Here is a 20,655-nt window from a genome sequence, read left to right as displayed (position 1 = left end):
ATCCATCCATGATTTTATCCATTATAAATAGGTTGTAATGTGTGTATAGCATGACAAACCCCTCTACTAGCAAAAACAACATCACAGTTGGTCTTTGCAAAAATAAATAATGTATGTGTTTATTTGTGCTGAAGCTAATGAGAAAAACTGTAAAGTACTGAAACACCGTCCGATGTATGTTTTCATTATTGACACACTTAACTGATGTATTAACTACTCTTAATTGTGTCAATCACTTTTCATTCAGTTTACAAAACAAACAGGTGTTTGTGGCATAGGAACTCCATTTAAGTAAATAAGTGAAAACACAGAAACCTATAAGACAGATGACAGTTAGGTGAATAAAAAGTCCAAAAATCTAAAACAAAAACAAAAACCGGTAGAGGTCAAAATAACCACACAAAGAGCCAGGTCAGGGGCAGGCAGCATCAGGAAGGTAAATGACAAGAATGCTGAAATACTTGGTTCAATGCCAGAGACAATCTGGTGTCTTTCAGGCGTACGTTATATATTATTTATGTACATGTCATACAATGTCAGCAGACAGAGCAGTACCTGTACCAGTCAGTCAGCTCGATTTGTTTAACATTAACTTTGTTTCACAAGTTCTTATTTTATATTAAGTTTTACACTTACTTGCAAACCTTTGGAGTGGGTGTCACAGTGGATTTTATAGTTGTTTATTAACCAAAGGACCAGTATCACAACATATCTTTCACAGAGTCTGGCCAAAGTCACGTTCCTCTTCTCCCTCCTTTAGTGCATTTGCTTCATGCCTTGATCTGGGATTCAAGAGGATTAAATAGACCTGATGGGGCTTTAATCCAATACTCACACAACATATAACACAAAAATATTGTCTCTGACTTTGTCGAAAGTATGGCTGATATGGGCAGCTTTTTTCTGGAGTACGCCAGTACTACCTCTGTACTGGGCACTGTTTTGATTCTACTTCTCTTGTATGTATTTTTCCCCAACTTTGACCATGAAAGAAAGGAGCCTCCAGGACCCAGGCCACTGCCTGTGTTGGGCAATTTGCTGCAGCTGGATCTGAAGTCACCCCACAGTACGCTGTTCAAGGTATGTAAATTATACAGGAAACTAAATTGGCAATATACACTAGTGTTCAAAAGCTGCTTGGAATTCATAGCATGTTAAGTTGACATCCCCTGCTCCAATCCCAAAAAGCTATCGCTAGACTAACCTTCTCTTTCCTTCTGTTAATAGCTTTGCTTAAGCAACACACCTGTTAATTCCAGCTTGTTAAATGCATTAATGTGCATTTGACACTGAAACAGGAACCTGTTCCTTTTAAAAACTGATCAGATAGAAGGGGCCATTTACCTACCATCTGGTGAAAACACTTCCATTGCTTTCAATCTGTGGAATGTGCAGCTGGTCTTTCTTGTGTTATAAAGTTTCAAAAAACTATGGTGTGGTGTATTGAGGAGGAGAAATCATATTGTTTCTTTTGCAAAGGCACTGCCAAGGTGTTGAAACATGCGCTTGTGTACTACATGCTGAAATAATTGTCCCTCGTCCTGATGAAAACACTGATGGTGTGTGCATAAGCACGTGTAGATAACTTAAGGGACCTGGTTTGGGGCAGTAACACTTTAAATAATGTCATAATATTCTGGCTTTTTTCAAAGTTGCATTGATCAAAACATTATTTTGTGTTTTATAGCTTTCCAAGAAATATGGATCGGTGTTCACGTTGTATTTCGGACCCCAGAAAGTTGTAATCCTGGCGGGATACAAGACACTGAAGGAGGCACTGGTCAACCATGCTGTGGAGTTTGGAGACAGATATGTTGCTCACTCATTCAATGACTTAACTATCACAGAAGGTAAGTATACAGACGCAGATTTTAGTCACAATCACTCATAGTATTCATTTATCAAGATGACACATACACATTTGATTAAGTGATGTTAAATAAGGTTAACAATCTGCAGCCACATTAGCTGCCGTGTCAGGCTGTACATAGGCACAGCTGTGCTTTGAGCTAAATACTAACATTAGCATGCTAACAAGCTGATGTTCGTCGTCATCGTCGTATGAAAATGCAAAGCAGCTACAGGCAAACAGGAACCAAGGGCGTGAAAGCAGGTCCTGTGGTCCGGGACAGAAGGCTGAGGTGTTTACTGGGAATCAGATGAAGCAGGCAGGTCAGACACAGGTGGGGTCGGCAACAGGAAATCAGTTCGGAATAATGTGCTCGAGAGCCTTGCGGAACAGGTGAACTGAGTTGACTTCATGAGGTGGGCGTGGTGGAAAGGCAGGAGTGGGAAAAGTATAGACAGGTGATTGGCTGGGAGGTAGGATGAGTGCAGGCTGAGTGACTGGTCGGTCATACAGAGAAGAGCAGGTGACACTATGAAACATTCATTCATTCATTCATCTTCTAACCGCTTCATCCTCTTGAGGGTCGCGGGGGGGCTGGAGCCTATCCCAGCTGACATCGGGCGAGAGGCAGGATACACCCTGGACAGGTCGCCAGACTATCACAGGGCTGACACATAGAGACAAACAACCATTCACATTCACATTCACACCTACGGACAATTTAGAGTTATCAATTAACCTAGTCCCCAATCTGCATGTCTTTGGACTGTGGGAGGAAGCCGGAGTGCCCGGAGAGAACCCACGCTGACACGGGGAGAACATGCAAACTCCGCACAGAAGGGCTCCCATGCCCGGGATCGAACCGGCAACCCTCTTGCTGTGTGGCGAGAGTGCTAACCACCACACCACCGTGCCGCCCCACTATGAAACATTTGCTGTTGTAATATTTCATGCGGCACAAAATATATTTTGACACAATGTATGTACTTGATTTCACTTCAGATAAAGGAATCTTATTTGCCAACGGGGAGTCATGGAAAGAAATGAGGCGTTTTGCTCTGAGCAACCTGAGAGACTATGGGATGGGCAAAAAAACGGTAGAGAAGAAAATCATTGAGGAGACTCAGTATCTGTTCAACGTGTTTGAAAAGCATGAAGGTAACTCTTCCTCTCCATTGTATTATGTCTTCAGTAAATACATATTGTTTGTTGTTTTACTCAACTCGTTCAATGTTTCTGTTTTTGTTGCAGGTAAACCCTTCAGTCCCACAGAGCCAATAAATTGTGCAGTTTCCAATATCATCTGTGCAATTGTCTATGGCAACAGATTTGAATACAGTGATACAGAGTTTACACATATGATAGACCGGGCCAATATCAACCTTCGACTTACAGGCTCTCCGTCAGTGCAGGTACCACTTTGTCTAAACTAACCATAAGATGTACGTTTTGTAGGATGTAACGCAAATTACAAACTCATGGGTCTATTAGCATGGATGTGGACCTTTCATTCTTCTTTCATATTATATACTGAGTTGTTCGTGTATTGAATTTGTCATGGGGACTTTCTAGCTGATTGGCTTCATTTTGCTTGGCCTGGCTCTCTGCCCTTGTCTCCAGCCTCTGCTCAGGCCATATACCATCCTCTTAAGGCTCATTTATACTCCATTTATGTATGAAAATAGATCCGTCTGTTTAAAATGTTGCAAACTTCATTGCCCTCATACTTCCATTTGTCATTTATATTGGCGTAGATACAACTGATTCAGAGTCAACAGCTTAAGACATCAACAAATGAGGTGACGGTGGAGGGGGTCGTAATAATGCGCCTTTTAATGGAGGCAGTATTGTAGACGGTGATGGTCTGTGAGGCCAATACATGAGGAAGGAGAATTCTTTTCACTAGGCCTATGTATTACCGATTTATTCTGTTCCACCATTATTTAAATTTCTTTGTTGTCTCCTATGGTCATACCTTGCTTGAACTACAGTACACTGCCTCCATGATCTCCAGTGGTACTGCTCTGTTTCGTCCATATCCAGAAGCTTACGGACAGAAACCTCCGTCCGTCACTGTATCTAATGTTGAGTGTAAATGAGTTTTAACTTCCCAGACCGTCCACTAGTTGCCCTTAGTCACTTAGTCCTTGGTCACCTCACAACCCCTTCAACCAACCCACTTCCTCATCTCATTCCCTCGTCAGCCACCATCCATATACCAGTCCATTTCCTTTGTTCCGTTGTCAGATCATCATAGGCCTATATTTTCTCAGCATATTGCCCTTTTGTCCACATACAAATTGCATTTTTGGTAACTGATAATGGACCTTCTGTAAAACTTTGTCCAGAGTAAAGATTTTTAGAAACTTGGTACTTGGTACTTTGTAGCGTCAAGAGTGCGCTCCGTTACTTTCCTTGTTATGCGTCACTAATGAGGTGGCATTTTCACTGCTACAGGTAGCCTTAGGTAATTGCTTTTTTTAAGGCTTCTGAGTGGCCAACATTTTAGTTTTCTTCTTTGCCTTTAGAGTGAGGATTATCTTGCTGCCTGTTGGTTTGGCATGCTCTTGGCAGCACTTCAACTGTGTTTTGGGGTTTTCATTTAGATTAAGAGTTTTTCATAATACTCCTTGTGGGGACTTTTTACAACTGCCCATGTACGTCTGGACAATGCCAAAATGTTGTAACGCTTTGTTTCGTCTGCCTGTTACCTACCCGCCATTTGGACTCTCTGCTTGCAAGCCAATACCAATTTCACCCTGCTGTCTACAACTGTTTGACCTTTGGTCCAGTCCCTGTTGCCCTATATTACCAACCATGATAGTATTCTTTGTTGATTCAAATACTTCCAGAAAACAAAACAAACAGGTTGAAAGTATGTTTAATCCTTCCTTCCTTTCTTTTTTTTTTTTTTCAGTTGACCAACATGTTCCCCTGGATGACCAAATGGGTGAGCAACAGGGCACGTCTCAGGATGAGTGCTGCTGATAATAGAGAACAAATAAAGCAGCTGATCAAACAATTACAAGAAACTTTAAATGTTCAGATGTGCAGAGGATTTGTGGACTCCTACCTGGCCCATAAACAGAAGCTAGAGGTATTTAAATCTAGTGTAATATATTAATACTAGGTTGAAATCTAATAACTTCTATTCACATTTTTATGGCTTAATTGATGCTAATATCTGAAAGATAAAAAATGGTCAGAGCTCCTTTACAATTAAAATAAACACATTTAACTTTTTACCTTTTCATAAGGATTCAGGGATTATGGACTCATTCTACAGCACAGACAACCTTGTGTCAACTACTGCCAACCTCTTTTCGGCTGGTACTGATACTACAGGAACTACACTGAGATGGGCTCTGTTATTCATGACCAAGTATCCTCAAATACAAGGTAAGTAATATGCTTGTATCAGACCTGTTGCATTCAGGTGCAGTCCCCAACAGGGGTGCTTTACATCATAGTTGAAACTGAAATAGTTTTTGCGGTGGAGTGGTAGACCCTAAAAGCAGACAGAAATGGTTTTGAAAAGACTAGGACTTAATATATGGTCTGAAATTTGTTGTGCAGTTGTGCAGACAGACTTACAGAATAGCCGGGTGGTCACAAAGCAGCTTGTTTGCTCCTTGGCTTATATTTATTTTTTTACTGAAGTCATCTACAAGTTTTATGTTTTCCAGATGTTATACCCTGAATATCCACTAGTTAATAATTAATTACTATGACCTCAATGACTCTGATCTCCTGGTTAATTGACCTGACTTGCAGACAGGAGCGTATACTGCTGCATATGTACACCTGGAAAAAGAACTTCATTGACACTTTACGCAACATGAGAACTTTAGATATAAATGAGAAAAAGTTTTACCCCAGCTGTTCTGACATTTAAAATAAAGGCATTGAAATCAGTCTTACATTGTCACCCTCCATTTTCTGTCTGTGCTTTGAGCTGCTGTGACATGTGAAGTTTATCTTATCTTATCTTATCTTATCTTATGACCTGTTTGTTCAACTTAGGTGAGATGCAATCATGCTGGATTTCTATAGTACTTTACTGCTGCTTTCTTTTTTAGCCATTGTGTCCTTCTGCATTTTCCAGCCAAAGTCCAGGAGGAGCTGAGCAGGGTGATCGGAGGCCGTCAGGTTCGGGCAGAGGACAGGATGAACCTGCCTTACACTGACGCTGTCATCCACGAGATACAGAGACTGGCCAATGTCCTTCCTATCGCTGTCCCTCACCTAACCAGCACAGATGTGACCTTCCAGGGCTATTTTATTAAAAAGGTAAAGAGCGGACTGATTGAAAGAAGTCTTAAAGTTCATGCATGCTGAAACATTATAATTACGAAAGACCTTTTTTTCTCAAGGGGACCATTGTGTTTCCTCTTTTAACGTCTGTTCTGTGGGATGAAAATGAGTGGGAGACCCCTCGCACTTTTAATCCCGCCCATTTCTTGGACAAGAATGGGATGCTTGTCAAGAGAGATGCCTTCATGCCTTTCTCTGCAGGTTAGCAAGCTCAGCTAAACAAGCCTATCTAACACCTCTAGTTGATGCCAATTGCAGTTTTCAGATCACTCAACTTGTTATCTCACAGGTCGCAGGGCGTGTCTGGGAGAAAGCCTGGCTCGGATGGAGCTCTTCCTCTTCTTCACCTCCCTCCTCCAGCGCTTTCATTTCACTCCTCCACCGGGAGTCACAGAGGATGAACTGGATCTGACACCAGCTGTGGGCTTCACTCTCAACCCGTTGCCTTATGAGCTGTGTGCCGTCAGCAGGGTCAAATAATCCTGTTAAACTGCAGCTCTTCATGAGATGAATTGCACTTTTAGTAAGCTTTAGCTGTACGAATTCGTACAAATAATACATTAGCCTCTAACACACTGCCTTACACACTGAAATGGGAACTTGCTTTGGATCAATAACATCTGTTTATTGGTTGTTTTTTTTAATCAGTTAGCATAGAGTTATGAAAACTAACAGTCTGTAATGCCAGTCCTAATGATACAAAAATAACAGATACAAAATAACAAACAGGTGTGACAAAAAAATGACAAAGTGCCTGCACATGATCATTTTCTCTAATTTTGTAATGGCTGCCTGTACTAAAGACAAATCATAAACACATTATTACTAAAGCACTGCATCCTATTGCTGTTTGTACTCTGTTAAAATGTAATTTAATTAATTAATTTAAGAAAAGTACAGCATATGTTCATTGTAAAAACATGAGTCTCTTAAATAACTACTCTAAAATGACCCTAAAAAAAGCACATCCGAGCCCTTATGGTCCCAAAACACTGTGTGGCATGTGAAGGCCTTTAAGGTCCTTCCACTTTGATAATATTGATTTGCTGATCCTGTGAAGAATGGTTAGAGTTCATCACCGGCTGTGTGGACACGCTGCAGTCCTGGAGAGTCCTTGCTGAGCAGCTGCTTGGGTAATCTGAAGTTTTACTTTCTGATGCTCTGAAAGTCTGAGAATGTGACTGGCTGTATGTGGGGACATAGGACTGTGTGTAGGGTGGCATGAGTGTTTGACTGTTTTGCTGTGGGTACGCCGCTGCATATTGCTGTGTTTGAGGGGGAGTGTGAGTAAGTGTGAGGTTATCAGTGTTGCTACATGGCGGAAACCCATTCATGCTTGAAGGGCTCAGTCCTGGCAGTTTAAAGGCCTCTACGTTTTCTAAACTCTCTAAGGAGTTGTAGCTTGGCTGGGTTTGGCTGCACTGAGTGTACGTGCCTTGATTGAAGTTGAAGGTGTCTTGGCTGAAAGAGGTAGATGCAGACGCTGTTGGCAAACCAGAGGGTGATGGAGTTTTGTTGTGCTGCTGCTGGACAACGCTACAACGTCCCAATTTGGCAGCGAGGCTCTGTAGAGTGCTGAGGATCTGCTTCTGAATGTGCGTCTGCTGCGCCTGCTCCCTCTCAAGGCAGCACTGCTGCTCCACCAGCATCTTCACTGCCTGACCCAAGCTGCGCACTTCAGAGCCGAGGGTCTGAATCTGTTCCTGTAGACCGCCTCTCCCTCCCGTGTCCTGGACTGCCTGCTGGGGGCTCGGGTTCCCCTCACTACGAGTGGCGCCCTGGCCTCCAGGGGTCTGCAGACGGATGACGGCAACCCCAGGAGTCGAGGATGTTAAAGGTGCCGGTGACCGGTTAGGAAAACGAATGCCGACCCGAGGGGGAGGGTGAAGGGAACGGACAGACAGACCTGGTCTCTGTGTGAGGAAACGCCTGGGGGCACTGCCTCCACCAGACTGGCCTTCCATAACAGTCTGTGCAACAAAACAAAAATATGAAGGAAACAATAAAAAAGTTAGATTACAATCGTAGGGCTCGTACACATGCTGCATTTTTTGCACCCTCAAATTAACTGATTTCAATATAGATGCGCAGAAGGCACGAGCCATGCCATCATGGCACGCAAGCGTTCCCAAATGCTTGTTTTTCAGGGCATTTGGGCTGCGTCCTGAGATAAAGTTCAACTCCTGGCGCACAGCATTCCATATGAGGAGGAACAACCCTCTCGTTCAAATACGCTCATTCTGGCTCCAAAAAACCAAGATGGCAATGGCCGAAATGCCAAACTTGAGGCCTCAAAACAGGAGTCCATAAACCAATGAGTTTTGTCACAGTAGCAAGGTGCTGGAACACTATCTGGTACCATCAACTGGTGTAAGGGATTCATTATACAAACGTAACCTTGGACTCAATCTGCGCAGTGGCCTGATCACCAGAATTAACTGATGTCTGTTATCAAAAAAGGGCTGAGACACAATTTAGTCAATGTGAATAAAGGTCAGGATCAGGGTTGCTCTTCTCTCACCTTTTCATTTGTCAGATCGTAAGTTTCAGGTGGTTGTGGCATCGCACTTCTCAAATCAGCACCTTGAACACTAGAGTGATCTCTCCTCAACAATGATGCCACCTGGTGGAACGACTGTTGAAAAACAATGTATGTAAGTTAAGACTGACAGATGATTTGATTCTTATGGTATTCAACATATAACACTTTGTTTGCTATTGTAGACGATAATTACAAACCCAAAAATGGGATTGTAACACATGGGACAAATGTTTTTACCTTCATCCTGTGTGACAGCGCTTTATCCAAGAGCCTCTTTCGAGCCGCCAGCATTGAATTGATGGCTGGAGAAGGCGTAACTCTCCTCCTCATGGATGCCACAGAAGTTTGTGTGGAAGACACAGCACTCGCCTCTGCTCTTGTTACAGTGGACTGGGGACCTCTTTGTTGGCTGCTCTGTGCAAGGGAGGTAACACTAACAATCTGGATGTCATTTTCTTCCTTATCTCCCTCTTGCTGCTGTTCCGGCCTGCTGCCTCCACTGCTCTCCCCAGACCCAGATGGCTTTGCCCCAGTATCTGGATTTGTGGACGTCTGTTTGGCAAAATTTGTAGCTGCTGTAAAGCCGGCATGGTGAGATGCCTCCCGCAGAAGATTTTGAAGATGGACGTTACTCCAGCTCTCTTGTATTGGCCCGGCTCGAGGTTGCACCTGTGCAGGTGATGTGCTGCTTCCAGCCTCTATGGGCCTAACCCTCCCTGGCGGCCTCCCTTGAAACTCCCTCAGGAACAGGTAGATGGCCTGGGCAGACACCTTGATGTTCTCCAGCTCCAGCACAGCTTTGATCTTACGGAAACTGAGACCAGCCTTCCGCAGCTCCACCACCTTGTGTTTGGCGGCTTCATCCAGCCGGCCCATGGTCTCTCACTCCACAGGGACTCTGTGAGTTCGGCTGTTAGTCTCTAGAAGAATCATATAATACAAATAGTTAACACTAACACTTACACTAACCGCCGGTTCCTTGTGTTTACAACTCTGAAACTTTGTAAGCTTTTCAGTTTTACCCTTGACCTTGGTTTTTATTTTGTCACAGAAAATGCACTGATTTTGAAACAAGAAGGAACACCAAGTCCCTTCAGATGAATCTGACAGAGATTTGAGCCGGCGTAGGGAGTCATTTATTGATGATGATTCATCAGATATAGAGGCCTTTGACACTTTTAAACCACCCAATTTCCCTGTAAAGCTTTTGTAGCAGTTTTGATGATAGCCAGTTTCATCCAAAGACAAGCCCTCTAATGTCAATGATATCTGGTCACAAATATCCTTCGTACGGTATGGCGATGTGGCTGGTTCACAGAGTCTCACATCACGAATACTGTGATAGATATGATAGCCTCTCGCTGTGCCCTCCCTTGCATGCGCTAAGTGTAGTGAAATGACCATACTCAGCAAGAGTTGGGACATGTAAAATACATGATAGGGATTGAATCTTCTTTTGAGGCACTTCAGCTGTGTTACAGTTTGTGCTTTTTCCCATGGTTATTAAGTATAGGCCTATTCAATCAGCCTGAAAATAGAGAAAACATTAGCACTAGCTAACTAACCAGCTACCATCACTAGCTAGTCAAGAAAATCCACGCAGACTCCATTTCTGTATGATAAAACTGTATAGGAAAATTACGTGGAGGCTTGTCCATGACTAAATATCCTAATAAAAGGGTCAAATGCTTACTTTTTTCCAAAAGAGAGAGCAGTGGGAGACAACCATCTTACAGTCGTAAGGTGCAGGCACACTTTCCCAACCAACGCCAAAGCTGGCAGTTGATGTTCAGTCACCTACAGAATTTGGCCCTTTTCTGTATTTTTCTTTTTGTTTGTCCCCCTCCCTCCCAGAAATAGTCAGTATGGTTTGAAATGTTATTAGTATTGAATTCCTTGAGTCTGAATTGTATAGAAGCATATTTACTTCAAAAGCAAAGCTATTTTCAATTTCTTCAGGTTCAGAATAGTATAAACTGTTAAAAATAACCCCAGGGGACATTAGCCTATATTTTAGTCTACTATGTATAATTTTAAAATAGACACTTAAATAGTTAAGGAAAAACAGGTAGTGAAAAAAAAAATCACTTTATATGCATGAAAAAAGGAAAATACAGAATTGTATGGGAAAATGTGATCATTTGTCTCTGTGTTGTTTACTTCAAAAGCTAAGCTATTTTCAGTTTCTTTGGATTCGGTATAGGTGTAATAAACTGTTAAAAATAAACCCCATGGGACATTATTTCAGTCTGCTAGCTAGTATAATCTTAAAATAGACATTTAAATGATTAAAAAAACAGGTGGTGGAATTTTTTTCACCCTAGGTGCATGAAAAAAAGGAAAATAATCATTCCATTGAATTCCTTGGGTCAGAGTTGTATGGAAACGTGTGGTTTTTTTTTGTTTCTGTATGTTGTTAACTTCAAAAGTTACACCACTTTCTATATCTTGTTTTTCTTTTTCTTTCTTTTTAGGTACAATAATGGGTTAAAAATTAAGCCTTTGGGAAAAATCCGAAAATAGACACTCGAAAGATTAAGAAAAATCAGGTGCCACAAAAAAATCCGGGGGGTGCGCGTGGACCCCTATTTCCATCTAGACTAGTAATCACTGGAAGGTTGACCCATTACAAGGTTTATTAGTCAAGACTCTGGTCTTTTAAAATGTATTGCCCAGCCTAATTGAAAAATAAAAATAAAAACAATTCTCAAGAATTATTGTTATATCATGTAGCACTCTTGCTATAACACAGTACCGACGTATTTCAGTTAAACAACGAGTTTATAAGATATTTAGCGTCACTGATCCACGTATCAAAAACTATCGTTACCTAAGATCTCAACAGCTGCTTAATTATTCTGTCGTCGAATTTATTTGCTTGATTAATTGCTTACAATGCGAGATGGCTGACGTGACTGGTTGTGACTACATGAATGACACACAAGACCGTGATTAACGTTATGCTTCTCTCCAGATTAAAAAAGTTTTACAGGACTGGTTGAAAATATTTCGCTCAGCGGTGCTAGCTGGGCTAATGTTAGCTAACGGTAACAGCTAGCATAGTAACGGTAACTCATAAAGTGAAACGCTCACCTTGTCGACAAGAGGGAAGATTGACTGGTGTTTAAATCATTTCACGTAACATTATGAAATGTTTCAACCTAGCATAGCTATGATGTAGTATTACAATCACACACACATAAACTCACATTTTTTATCGACAACATAAATAAACAAATGAGTTGACTCAGTGAGCACGTCACTTCCGCTACAACGTCATCACTAAGCGACGTTCTTCAGGGCACAAGTGGTTGAAACGAAATCACCTCGTTTGAAAAACATGTAAGTTTAGCCTTTTATTTGATTGCAGTCAAACTGGTTTTAATTTAACTACATATTTTATCACATACCAAAAACTGTGGCTTGTTTTTTTTAACCTTATGTGCACTTAAAAATAGAACGGTTGTCGATTAAACAGCAGCCCCCGTGGCTACGAGCGCCTTGTTTTGAGGAGTCAGTTGAATGAAAATTAATGGCGGCGGGTTTCTGTCCGAGAGTGCCGTTGTTGGCTGTAAAGTTTAATGGTTTGAGATGGTTCTGTGATAATAGTAACAATGTAAGATCTTTCTCGCATTCATAATACAGTAACATTAAAACCACCGAGAATTTTAAAATACAAATACCGGTAGTTCTTGCAACATTGAGGCGGTTTAACCCTGGTTAGGATCTGTGCTTACTCTGAGCGAGAAGTTTACACTCTTAGTACCTCACTTTCTTTAGTTACATACTCTCTTTTTGGCTGTAAATCCTCTGTAATAGTTGTTCTCACAGGCACATTGCTTTATCATGTTCATGTGTTGAAGAAGGAGTTACACTTATTTAAATTCTAAGACAATAAACTTTGACAAAAAAAAATGTGGCCAACAATTTTGATAAGTGATTAATCATCACAGTCATTTATCAGCCAGAAATCTCAACCATTGTTGGTTCCAGCTTCTCAGAAGTTTGTAGAAACTTGTATTGTGTCATAATAGTTTAAATATTTGAGGGTTTTTGCTCTGTTGATGAGACAAATTTAAATAAAAATGAATTGTTAAAAAATGTATAAAGTTCAGAGGACAGCTACTAAACTAATTCCAGGTTTGACAGAGATGTTATATGAGGAGATATTAAGATAATTACATCAACTCTAGCCCACAGGAGACACAGTGGGAACATTATGGAGATCAATGAGCTTTTTCACAGAATATATATTTCGTCTAAGCCTGTTACCCACCTTTGGAATAATATATCTAATTTAAGAGGGAACTTTAGGGAGGGAAAATTATTTCCACTCAGGTGTTTCTCTGAAAAGACACAAACTCTGTCACACTAGTACAGTAAAAGCATGGACCAAGCTTCAAGAGGATGTAGTGCAGGCTCCTTCGGTTAACTTAACAATAGATAGGATACATTCTGGTCAACAAAGGATATTTTGTATCATTTTAAAGCTGGTTTTATAGCCGTTTGTGTAATTATTGTTATTTTGAACATGTATGTTGTGGTATTATTTTGTTGTATGGTTTGTTTGTTGTGATTGGTGAGTCTGGTGTGGAGGATTCATGTCCTGTCTTAGAAAATATTCATTAATTTGAATTAAAATTAATTAAAAAATAGCAATTTGAAGACTAAAATTGGGACTTAAATTGGGCTCTTGGGAGTTCTGTCATGCAGTTTCCATTTTTTTTGTAGTGTACATTAATGAAAATTGTTAGTTACAGCCTCACACTATTCACAACTTATCTGTTCGCAAAGTAACCGAAGCTTGCCTCTGACTTTAGGGCACCATCACCCACGAAGCGGAAGGAGGAGGAGAAAACAAAAGACAGAGGCAAAGAAAAGACTGGCACCAAGGAAGGAGACAAGGACAGAGGACGGGACAAAGCAAGGAAACGTCGCAGTGCCTCTACTGGCAGTAGCAGCAGCAGGTTTGTTTTCTTAGTTCCCTCTTTATGTGATTATTATTAGTGTTTATATTAGTGACAACACCATTCTTAAAGGGATAGTGCACCCAAAAATGAAAATTCAGCCATTATCTACTCACCCATATGCTGATGGAGGCCCTGGTGAAGCTTTAGAGTGCTCACATCCCTTGCAGAGATCCAAGGAGGGAGCAGCTAGCACACCTAATGGTAGACGGCGCCCCAGACTAACGTCCAAGAACACAAAATTGAATCCACAAAGTATCTCCATACTGCTCATCCGTAGTGATCCAAGTGTGCTGCAGCCGCGACATAAAAAGTTGTTTCGAAAAACGTCATATGAACTCTGTTTTTAGCCTCACTGTAGCCTGTAGCTCTGACTGCTTCTCTGTGCTCCACGCTCACGTGTGCGCGCCTGCACGAGACCAGCTAAAGCATGAGCTTTGCTCACCCGTGTTTACATCACGTGACACGTGCACCGCAGGGAGAGACAACAGTAACCACAGTAGCTAAAAGATAATTTGCACTACGGTCTTTTAGCAAAGGACAGCCCAACATGTCTGAAGACTTTGAAATTGAGGAGGAACAGCATTTCTTTTTTGAGCCCGAGTATACGGATGGAATTCAGGGTCCTGGACGAAGCAGCCGCCGCAGCTCATGAGCCTAACCCTCAGCCAGCTGCAGAATACCGGAGTTGAGCACTGGAAACCTGATGGTGTAGTTGTTTCAAATGCAAAGCAATGGCAACGGATGAGGAAAGTCTTTGCTGCTCAGACTGGGAATTGGCGATGTCTGCACTTGAGAATCTGGACATCAGTACTGATGAGACTGCTGCTCTTCAGAGATCACCAATCACCCTGAGTGCGCGCACACGTGAACGCGGAGCACAGAGAAGCAGTCAGAGCTACAGGCTACAATGAGGCTAAAAACAGAGTTCATATGACGTTTTTGGAAACAACTTTTTATGTCGCGGCTGCACACACTTGGATCACTACAGATGAGCAGTATGGAGATACTTTGTGGATTCAATTTTGTGTTCTTGGACGTTAGTCTGGGGCGCTGTCTACCATTAGGTGTGCTAGCTGCTCCCTCCTTGGATCTCCGCAAGGGATGTGAGCACTCTAAAACTTCACCAGGGCCTCCGTCGGCATATGGGTGAGTAGATAATGGCTGAATTGTCATTTTTGGGTGCACTATCCCTTTAAAGGTCCAGTGTGTAGGATTATTAGGATTATATAATAATGTTTCTTTTGTGTATAATTACCCAATATTAAGAACTGTTGTGTTTTCATTTCTTTAGTGCGAGCCGTTTATATCTACAGAGGAGACAGCCATATTTCCCAACCATGTTTCTACAGTAGCCCAGAACAGACAAACCAAACACTGGCTCTAGTTGGGACATTCATGTTTTTGTGTCAGCCACCATAGTCAGCAGCCCCTCCACTATAAGGGCGTTGAAAAACACTGTGTTTTTTTAATGTGAAAAGACTTTATTAAGTGTTTTTATCAGTTTAAAATAAATTATTTTGGAGAGGAGAAGACCTCTGTGGATTTTTTGGCTCCCAGGAAAAACCTCCTGAACAATGAACATCTTGTTGCAATCTGTAATCCTCATCACTAGATGCCACTAAATCCCCCTAGAAGTTACACACTGTACCAGTATATATGTATATTTTGTTACCTAACATGTTGTATTTTGTTTTTTTTTTGACCATGACCAGGTCCAGATCGAGCTCTACTTCAAGCAGCAGCTCCGGCTCCAGCTCAGGTTCCTCAAGTGGCTCCAGCTCATCTGGCTCCAGCCGCTCTGGTTCTTCAAGCTCTCGTTCCTCCTCCTCTTCCAGCTCCTCAGGCTCCCCCAGCCCCAGCCGTAGACGCCACGACAACCGCCGCCGTTCCCGCTCAGCGTAAGTCACCAGCTACAAAATTTTTATTCACAGTGATGTCTTGTATTTTTTTCACTTGTTTAAGTCATGATGAAATGAATTGCTGCTTTGTTTGTGATTCTGCAGGTCCAAAACACAGAAGAGAGGAGATGATAAGGAGCGAAGGAAAAGAAGCCCCAGCCCAAAACCAACTAAAGTTCACTTAGGGCGGCTGACCAGGAATGTCACCAAGGTCAGCTGAGAGATTGTTGAGATTTTTATAGGAGAACACATGATAAAACATGATTTAAGGTCATAGCTCTACCTCAGAAACATCACATAAGATAGACAAGGACACCGCATTCATAATCTCTAGGACCAAAACGGAATTGTGGAAAGTGTTTTGCTTTCACTTACTATGAAGTAAAGGTTGATTGCTCAATTCTGTCTGTCACTGGGTACAATCTTCTTGAAAAAAGGAGACTCGATTTTTTTTTTACATCAACAACATTCCTCCAGAGATAACCAAATGGTTCTAATAAGCATACTGTATTTCCTCTTTGCACAGGACCACATCCAGGAGATCTTTTCCACTTATGGAAAAATCAAAATGGTTGAAATGCCAATGGACAGAGTCCACCCACACCTGTCCAGGGGCTACGCTTACGTGGAGTTTGAGAGTCCTGAGGAGGCCCAGAAGGCCCTGAAACACATGGACGGAGGTAGGCCAGCATGTGTCCTTCACTGCCTCTGTCACACCATTACTCTAGGCACACTGGTTGAATAAATCTCTGTGATGACTGTTATTGACAGGTCAGATTGATGGACAAGAAATCACTGCATCTGCCGTGCTAACTCAGCGAGTGCGTCCTCCACCTCGCAGACCTTCTCCTCCTCGCAGAATGCCTCCACCACAACATATGTGGCGTCGCAGTCCACCACGCATGAGGAGAAGGTACGTTGGATGATTTCAATCAGTCCATCTACATTTGACTTTCACACGATCATGTGAACGCATATATACAGTTGCAATCAAAATTATTCAACCCCCATTGCATATTAGGCTTATTGGCAAAATGTACAATTTTTCAGCTGTTTGCAATAAACAAAGTAGACAAGAACAGTTGAAATAGTTTAATAAAACTAATATTACCATGGTTTTTATCCAAATTCAACACAAAGTGCTACTTTTAACCACTACTGCAGTCTCAAAATTATTCAACCCCCTGTTTCAAGCACACCTGGTGCAACTAATCAAGGGCTTCATTAGTTCAGGTGTGCTTGAGATAGAACACATAAATACCTGGACTGGCTAGGGGTTTGTTGAGAGTGACGTTTGATTGCATGTTAGAAATATGGCTAAGTCAAAAGAATTGTCCAGAAAGTTCAGAGAAGAAATCATTGCCTTGCACAAACAAGGAAAAAGATACAAAAAGATAGCAAAAGCTCTGAATGTTCTTAGAGATACAGTTGGAATAGTTCAGAAGTTCAAAGTTAAAGGAACAGTGGCTACACTACCTGGACGTGGCAGAAAGAGGAAACTGTCAGCAGCTGCCAGCAGATTCCTGAGGAGGCAAGTAGTCAAAAGCCCTCGAGTGACTGCAAAACACCTGCAGCAAGACTTGGTGGCAGCAGGCACTGAGGTTTCAGTTTGTACAATAAGGCGCATACTAAACACTGAAGGGCTCCATGCCCGGACTCCAAGACGTACACCACTACTGACCCAAAAGCACAAGAAAAGTCGGCTCCATTATGCTCAAAACCATATAAATAAGCCACAGAAGTTTTGAAATTCTGTTCTGTGGAGCGATGAAACAAAACTGGAACTCTTCGGCCTATGGAACAGCGGTATGTCTGGAGGAAGAAGAATGAAGCATATGCTGAAAAGAACACCCTGCCTACAGTGAAGCATGGCGGTGGCTCAGTGATGCTCTGGAGCTGCTTTGCTGCCTCTGGCACTGGAAACCTGCAGCATGTGGAGGGCACGATGGATTCAGTCAAGTATCAGGAAATCTTAGGTGAAAACGTCATGCTGTCTGTGAGGAAGCTGAAGCTTGGCCGTCATTGGACCTTCCAACAGGATAATGATCCAAAGCATACCTCAAAGTCCACCAAGGCTTGGTTTCAGAAGAAGAAATGGAAGATTCTAGAGTGGCCGTCACAGTCGCCTGACTTGAACCCCATAGAAAATCTCTGGTGGGATTTGAAGAAGGCGGTTGCAAAACGCACACCCAAGAATATTACTGAACTGGAGGCCATTGCCCATGAGGAATGAGCTAAGATTCCTCAGGAACGCTGTCTGAAGCTGGTGTCTGGCTATGCATCATGTTTGCGGCAGGTCATAACAGCAAAAGGGTGTTCTACTAAGTACTGAAGATGCTTGTCATGAAGGGGTTGAATAATTTTGAGACTGCAGTAGTCATTAAAAGTAGCATTTTATGTTGAATTTGGATCAAAACCCTTGTAATATTGGTTTCATTGAACTACTTAAACAGTTCTTGTGTAATCTGTTTATTGCAAACAGCTGAGAAATTGTATATTTTGCCAGTAGGCCTAATATGCAATGGGGGTTGAATAATTTTGATTGCAACTATATATATATATATATATATATATATATATATATATATATATATATATATATATATATATATATATATGTGTGTATATATGTGTATATATATATATATATATATATACACATATATATATATATATATATATATATATATATATATATATATATATATATATATATATATATATACATATGTATATATATATATATACATATGTATATATATATATATATATATATATATATATATATATATATACATATATACATATATATATATATATATATATATGTTCTTTGGTACAGAGCATTAAGTCTGCTCATTCCCTCCCCTGTAGGTCCCGCTCTCCAAGGAGGCGGTCCCCAGTACGCCGCCGCTCTCGCTCCAGATCTCCTGGTCGCAGGCGCCACCGGTCTCGTTCCAGCTCCAACTCCTCCAGATAGACGAGATTTCCTGCCTCCTGATAAGAAGTGATCTCTTCTCTGACACCAGATCAGCTGGAGATCCAGCTTTCCAGACCTCATGGACTCACCAGAAGTGTAATCATTTGCACTGAAGCCAACGTCAACATCTGCCTGCATGTAGAAAGTGGAAATGTTTTTCTTTTCTTTTTTTTCTATTTGTGCAAATGTGAGTCTCTTTTCATATTTTGTGTTAGGGTTGATCGTGAGAAGCTGTCTCTGTGATTCTGTTGTGTTTTGAGCAGAGTTTCCGCTTCACAGAGATCTACAAATATTTCTTTTTAAGTGTGACTTCTTTTTACCATGTTTGGAATTTTTAGACATTTTGAAAAATAAAAATGCTGAAACAGGCGTTCCCTGTGTAATAGTCAGTTAATGTTTAATTTGGCTGCCATACTTTCAAATGAATATGAACAAAGAGATATGCAGCAATGTGCTCACAGCTCAGCAGCAACACTGTAATCATACTTGGTCATTAGGTTTCTAATACCTGCTCTGTGGACTAAATGTATTATAAAACTGTGGGATAGAGATATTGAAGTGTTCTGGTTAATAGGCAAAGGAATCAGCTATAGTTTGATATAACATTTGAAAGTCTGTGTTGAGTGATGGTACCTACTGAACCTAAAGTACAGTAAGAGGCTGCACATTGTTGCCCCACTGCAGCTGTGACAGCACATTCCTCTTCCTAAGCATCATTTACTGGATAAAGAAATGAGATCTAAGGGAAGCGTTTTTTTCTAAAGGAAATAATTTCCTCAGTCAACTTTTTTTAAATTATTATTGGCAGGTGGCACTACTGGAGCAGTCAGCACAAAAACAACAACACCCCTTTAATGTATTCTCAATCAATTATAGAAGGAGAGGCATAAAGCTGGCGGTGTGCATAGAAACAGGAATGCGAAATAGATGCACATAATTTCATACGTCCTTAAATTTCTGTAGCTTCCAGTGTTTCAGCTTTTTTAACTGGTTTACATCCAGTCTTGTACCTGTCATGTCCACTCCTGAGCTCAGTGCTACAGAGATGCCATTGACTACTCTGAGGTGTTGCGCTTGCGTGAAGAAGATTGCATTCTATGATTTCACATATTACACACTGGGTTTCACACACACATCATTTTTGGCTAATAAGACTATTTTTAAAGGACGGTATGAGCATGTGCAAAGTGTGTATGACTGACATTTCCCTCAGTCTCCTGTGAGTTTCATTGTGCCTGTTAGGGTGGGACAATTAAACATGTATGGAAGACCAGGGTTGGTGGGCACACTTCTTATTTTCCTCCGTACTTTTTGGTATAATTTATTTGAGAATACTCTAACCAGCAGCCAATGAAAGGCTAATGTGTCAGCTATGAATCAATAGGTTTTAATGAAGACACACACACAAAATTAAAAAAAAAAAAAGTCATGTGTTGCATTTGTGCCAACCAGCCCTATCAGGGGGTTTGTGGCACCAATTTTTAAGCAGTCTATCAGTAGGAATGTCTCACTACATTTGCCACTGACCATTCAAAATAATAATCTTTCAAAATAGTTTTAATCTCTTACAGTACACTTACAGTTGGTAATTTTACACACTCTAACATAAGTGTGTGAACTAACCCTGCTCATAGTCGACCCAACCTTGTGATGAAATTATGTTAGCCAGCTACCATCACTCATCACACTTTCAAATCTTATATAAAAAATATAGATCCCTAATTACTACTAATTAGAAGTAACACCTCTCCATTGGCTCCCTGTGGATCTGGCATTTTTTTTTTTTTTTTTTTTACAGAAATGAATAATGGCTATTTTTCTTTACCATTTTGATTGTCATTTTTATTGTCACAAGCCTTGAGTGATTCTTACATTCTTAATTGTGAAAATGTGTAGCCTATACACAGAATTTAAAAAAAATGTTTCTTGCATTTCATCAACTAGGGGCAGCTACAGTACTTATTAAAAGTACAAAGAAAAAGTTTGCAATTCTGAACGCACCCCCTGTGTGTCAACCAACCCCGGTCTCCCCCTACCATTTTAATTGGCTCATGGATTCATCCAGGTCCAATCAGGTGTGAGTGAAAACACCTGCGTGTCAT

The 20,655-nt window shown here is 41.2% G+C and overlaps 3 protein-coding genes across 3 annotated transcripts; 2 read left to right on the top strand and 1 right to left on the bottom strand.

Annotated features, from left to right (window-relative positions):
- The first annotated feature begins 718 nt into the window (after positions 1–718).
- On the top strand, positions 719–6,993 carry LOC117268679 (cytochrome P450 2K1-like). The gene is made up of 9 exons (XM_078161163.1): positions 719–1,080; positions 1,688–1,850; positions 2,852–3,007; positions 3,101–3,261; positions 4,767–4,946; positions 5,107–5,248; positions 5,955–6,139; positions 6,223–6,364; positions 6,453–6,993. The coding sequence occupies exons 1-9, from the start codon at positions 880–882 to the stop codon at positions 6,641–6,643; spliced, it is 1,521 nt and encodes a 506-aa protein (XP_078017289.1). The 5' UTR covers positions 719–879; the 3' UTR covers positions 6,644–6,993.
- LOC117268054 (uncharacterized) lies at positions 6,768–11,955 on the bottom strand. The gene is made up of 4 exons (XM_033644211.2): positions 11,799–11,955; positions 8,943–9,625; positions 8,685–8,798; positions 6,768–8,133 (listed from the first exon to the last, which is right to left on the bottom strand). The coding sequence occupies exons 2-4, from the start codon at positions 9,579–9,581 to the stop codon at positions 7,177–7,179; spliced, it is 1,710 nt and encodes a 569-aa protein (XP_033500102.1). The 5' UTR covers positions 9,582–9,625; positions 11,799–11,955; the 3' UTR covers positions 6,768–7,176.
- A 7-nt stretch (positions 11,956–11,962) lies between these two features.
- On the top strand, positions 11,963–18,922 carry rnps1 (RNA binding protein S1, serine-rich domain). The gene is made up of 7 exons (XM_033644213.2): positions 11,963–12,047; positions 13,526–13,672; positions 15,388–15,573; positions 15,679–15,784; positions 16,100–16,253; positions 16,345–16,486; positions 18,448–18,922. Coding segments are annotated over exons 1-7 (843 nt in total). The 5' UTR covers positions 11,963–12,045; the 3' UTR covers positions 18,554–18,922.
- Positions 18,923–20,655: the final 1,733 nt, after the last annotated feature.

The sequence above is a fragment of the Epinephelus lanceolatus genome, chromosome 18 (assembly GCF_041903045.1).
Source record: "Epinephelus lanceolatus isolate andai-2023 chromosome 18, ASM4190304v1, whole genome shotgun sequence".
Lineage (NCBI taxonomy): Eukaryota > Metazoa > Chordata > Actinopteri > Perciformes > Serranidae > Epinephelus > Epinephelus lanceolatus.
Note: the sequence above shows the minus strand (reverse complement) of the source record. Positions and strands in the feature narration are given on the sequence as shown.

Excerpts from the sequence above, each read along its gene's own strand:
- LOC117268679 (XM_078161163.1), top strand. The coding sequence starts at position 880 with ATGGCTGATATGGGCAGCTTTTTTCTGGAGTACGCCAGTACTACCTCT. Across the intron at positions 1,081-1,687 it reads CCCACAGTACGCTGTTCAAG|CTTTCCAAGAAATATGGATC; the intron begins GTATGTAAATTA and ends TGTGTTTTATAG. Across the intron at positions 4,947-5,106 it reads CCCATAAACAGAAGCTAGAG|GATTCAGGGATTATGGACTC; the intron begins GTATTTAAATCT and ends CCTTTTCATAAG.
- LOC117268054 (XM_033644211.2), bottom strand. The coding sequence starts at position 9,581 with ATGGGCCGGCTGGATGAAGCCGCCAAACACAAGGTGGTGGAGCTGCGG. Across the intron at positions 8,799-8,942 it reads CGCTGTCACACAGGATGAAG|TCGTTCCACCAGGTGGCATC; the intron begins GTAAAAACATTT and ends GTTTTTCAACAG. Across the intron at positions 8,134-8,684 it reads ACGATCTGACAAATGAAAAG|ACTGTTATGGAAGGCCAGTC; the intron begins GTGAGAGAAGAG and ends TTTGTTGCACAG.
- rnps1 (XM_033644213.2), top strand. Across the intron at positions 13,673-15,387 it reads ACTGGCAGTAGCAGCAGCAG|GTCCAGATCGAGCTCTACTT; the intron begins GTTTGTTTTCTT and ends GACCATGACCAG. Across the intron at positions 16,254-16,344 it reads CCTGAAACACATGGACGGAG|GTCAGATTGATGGACAAGAA; the intron begins GTAGGCCAGCAT and ends TGTTATTGACAG.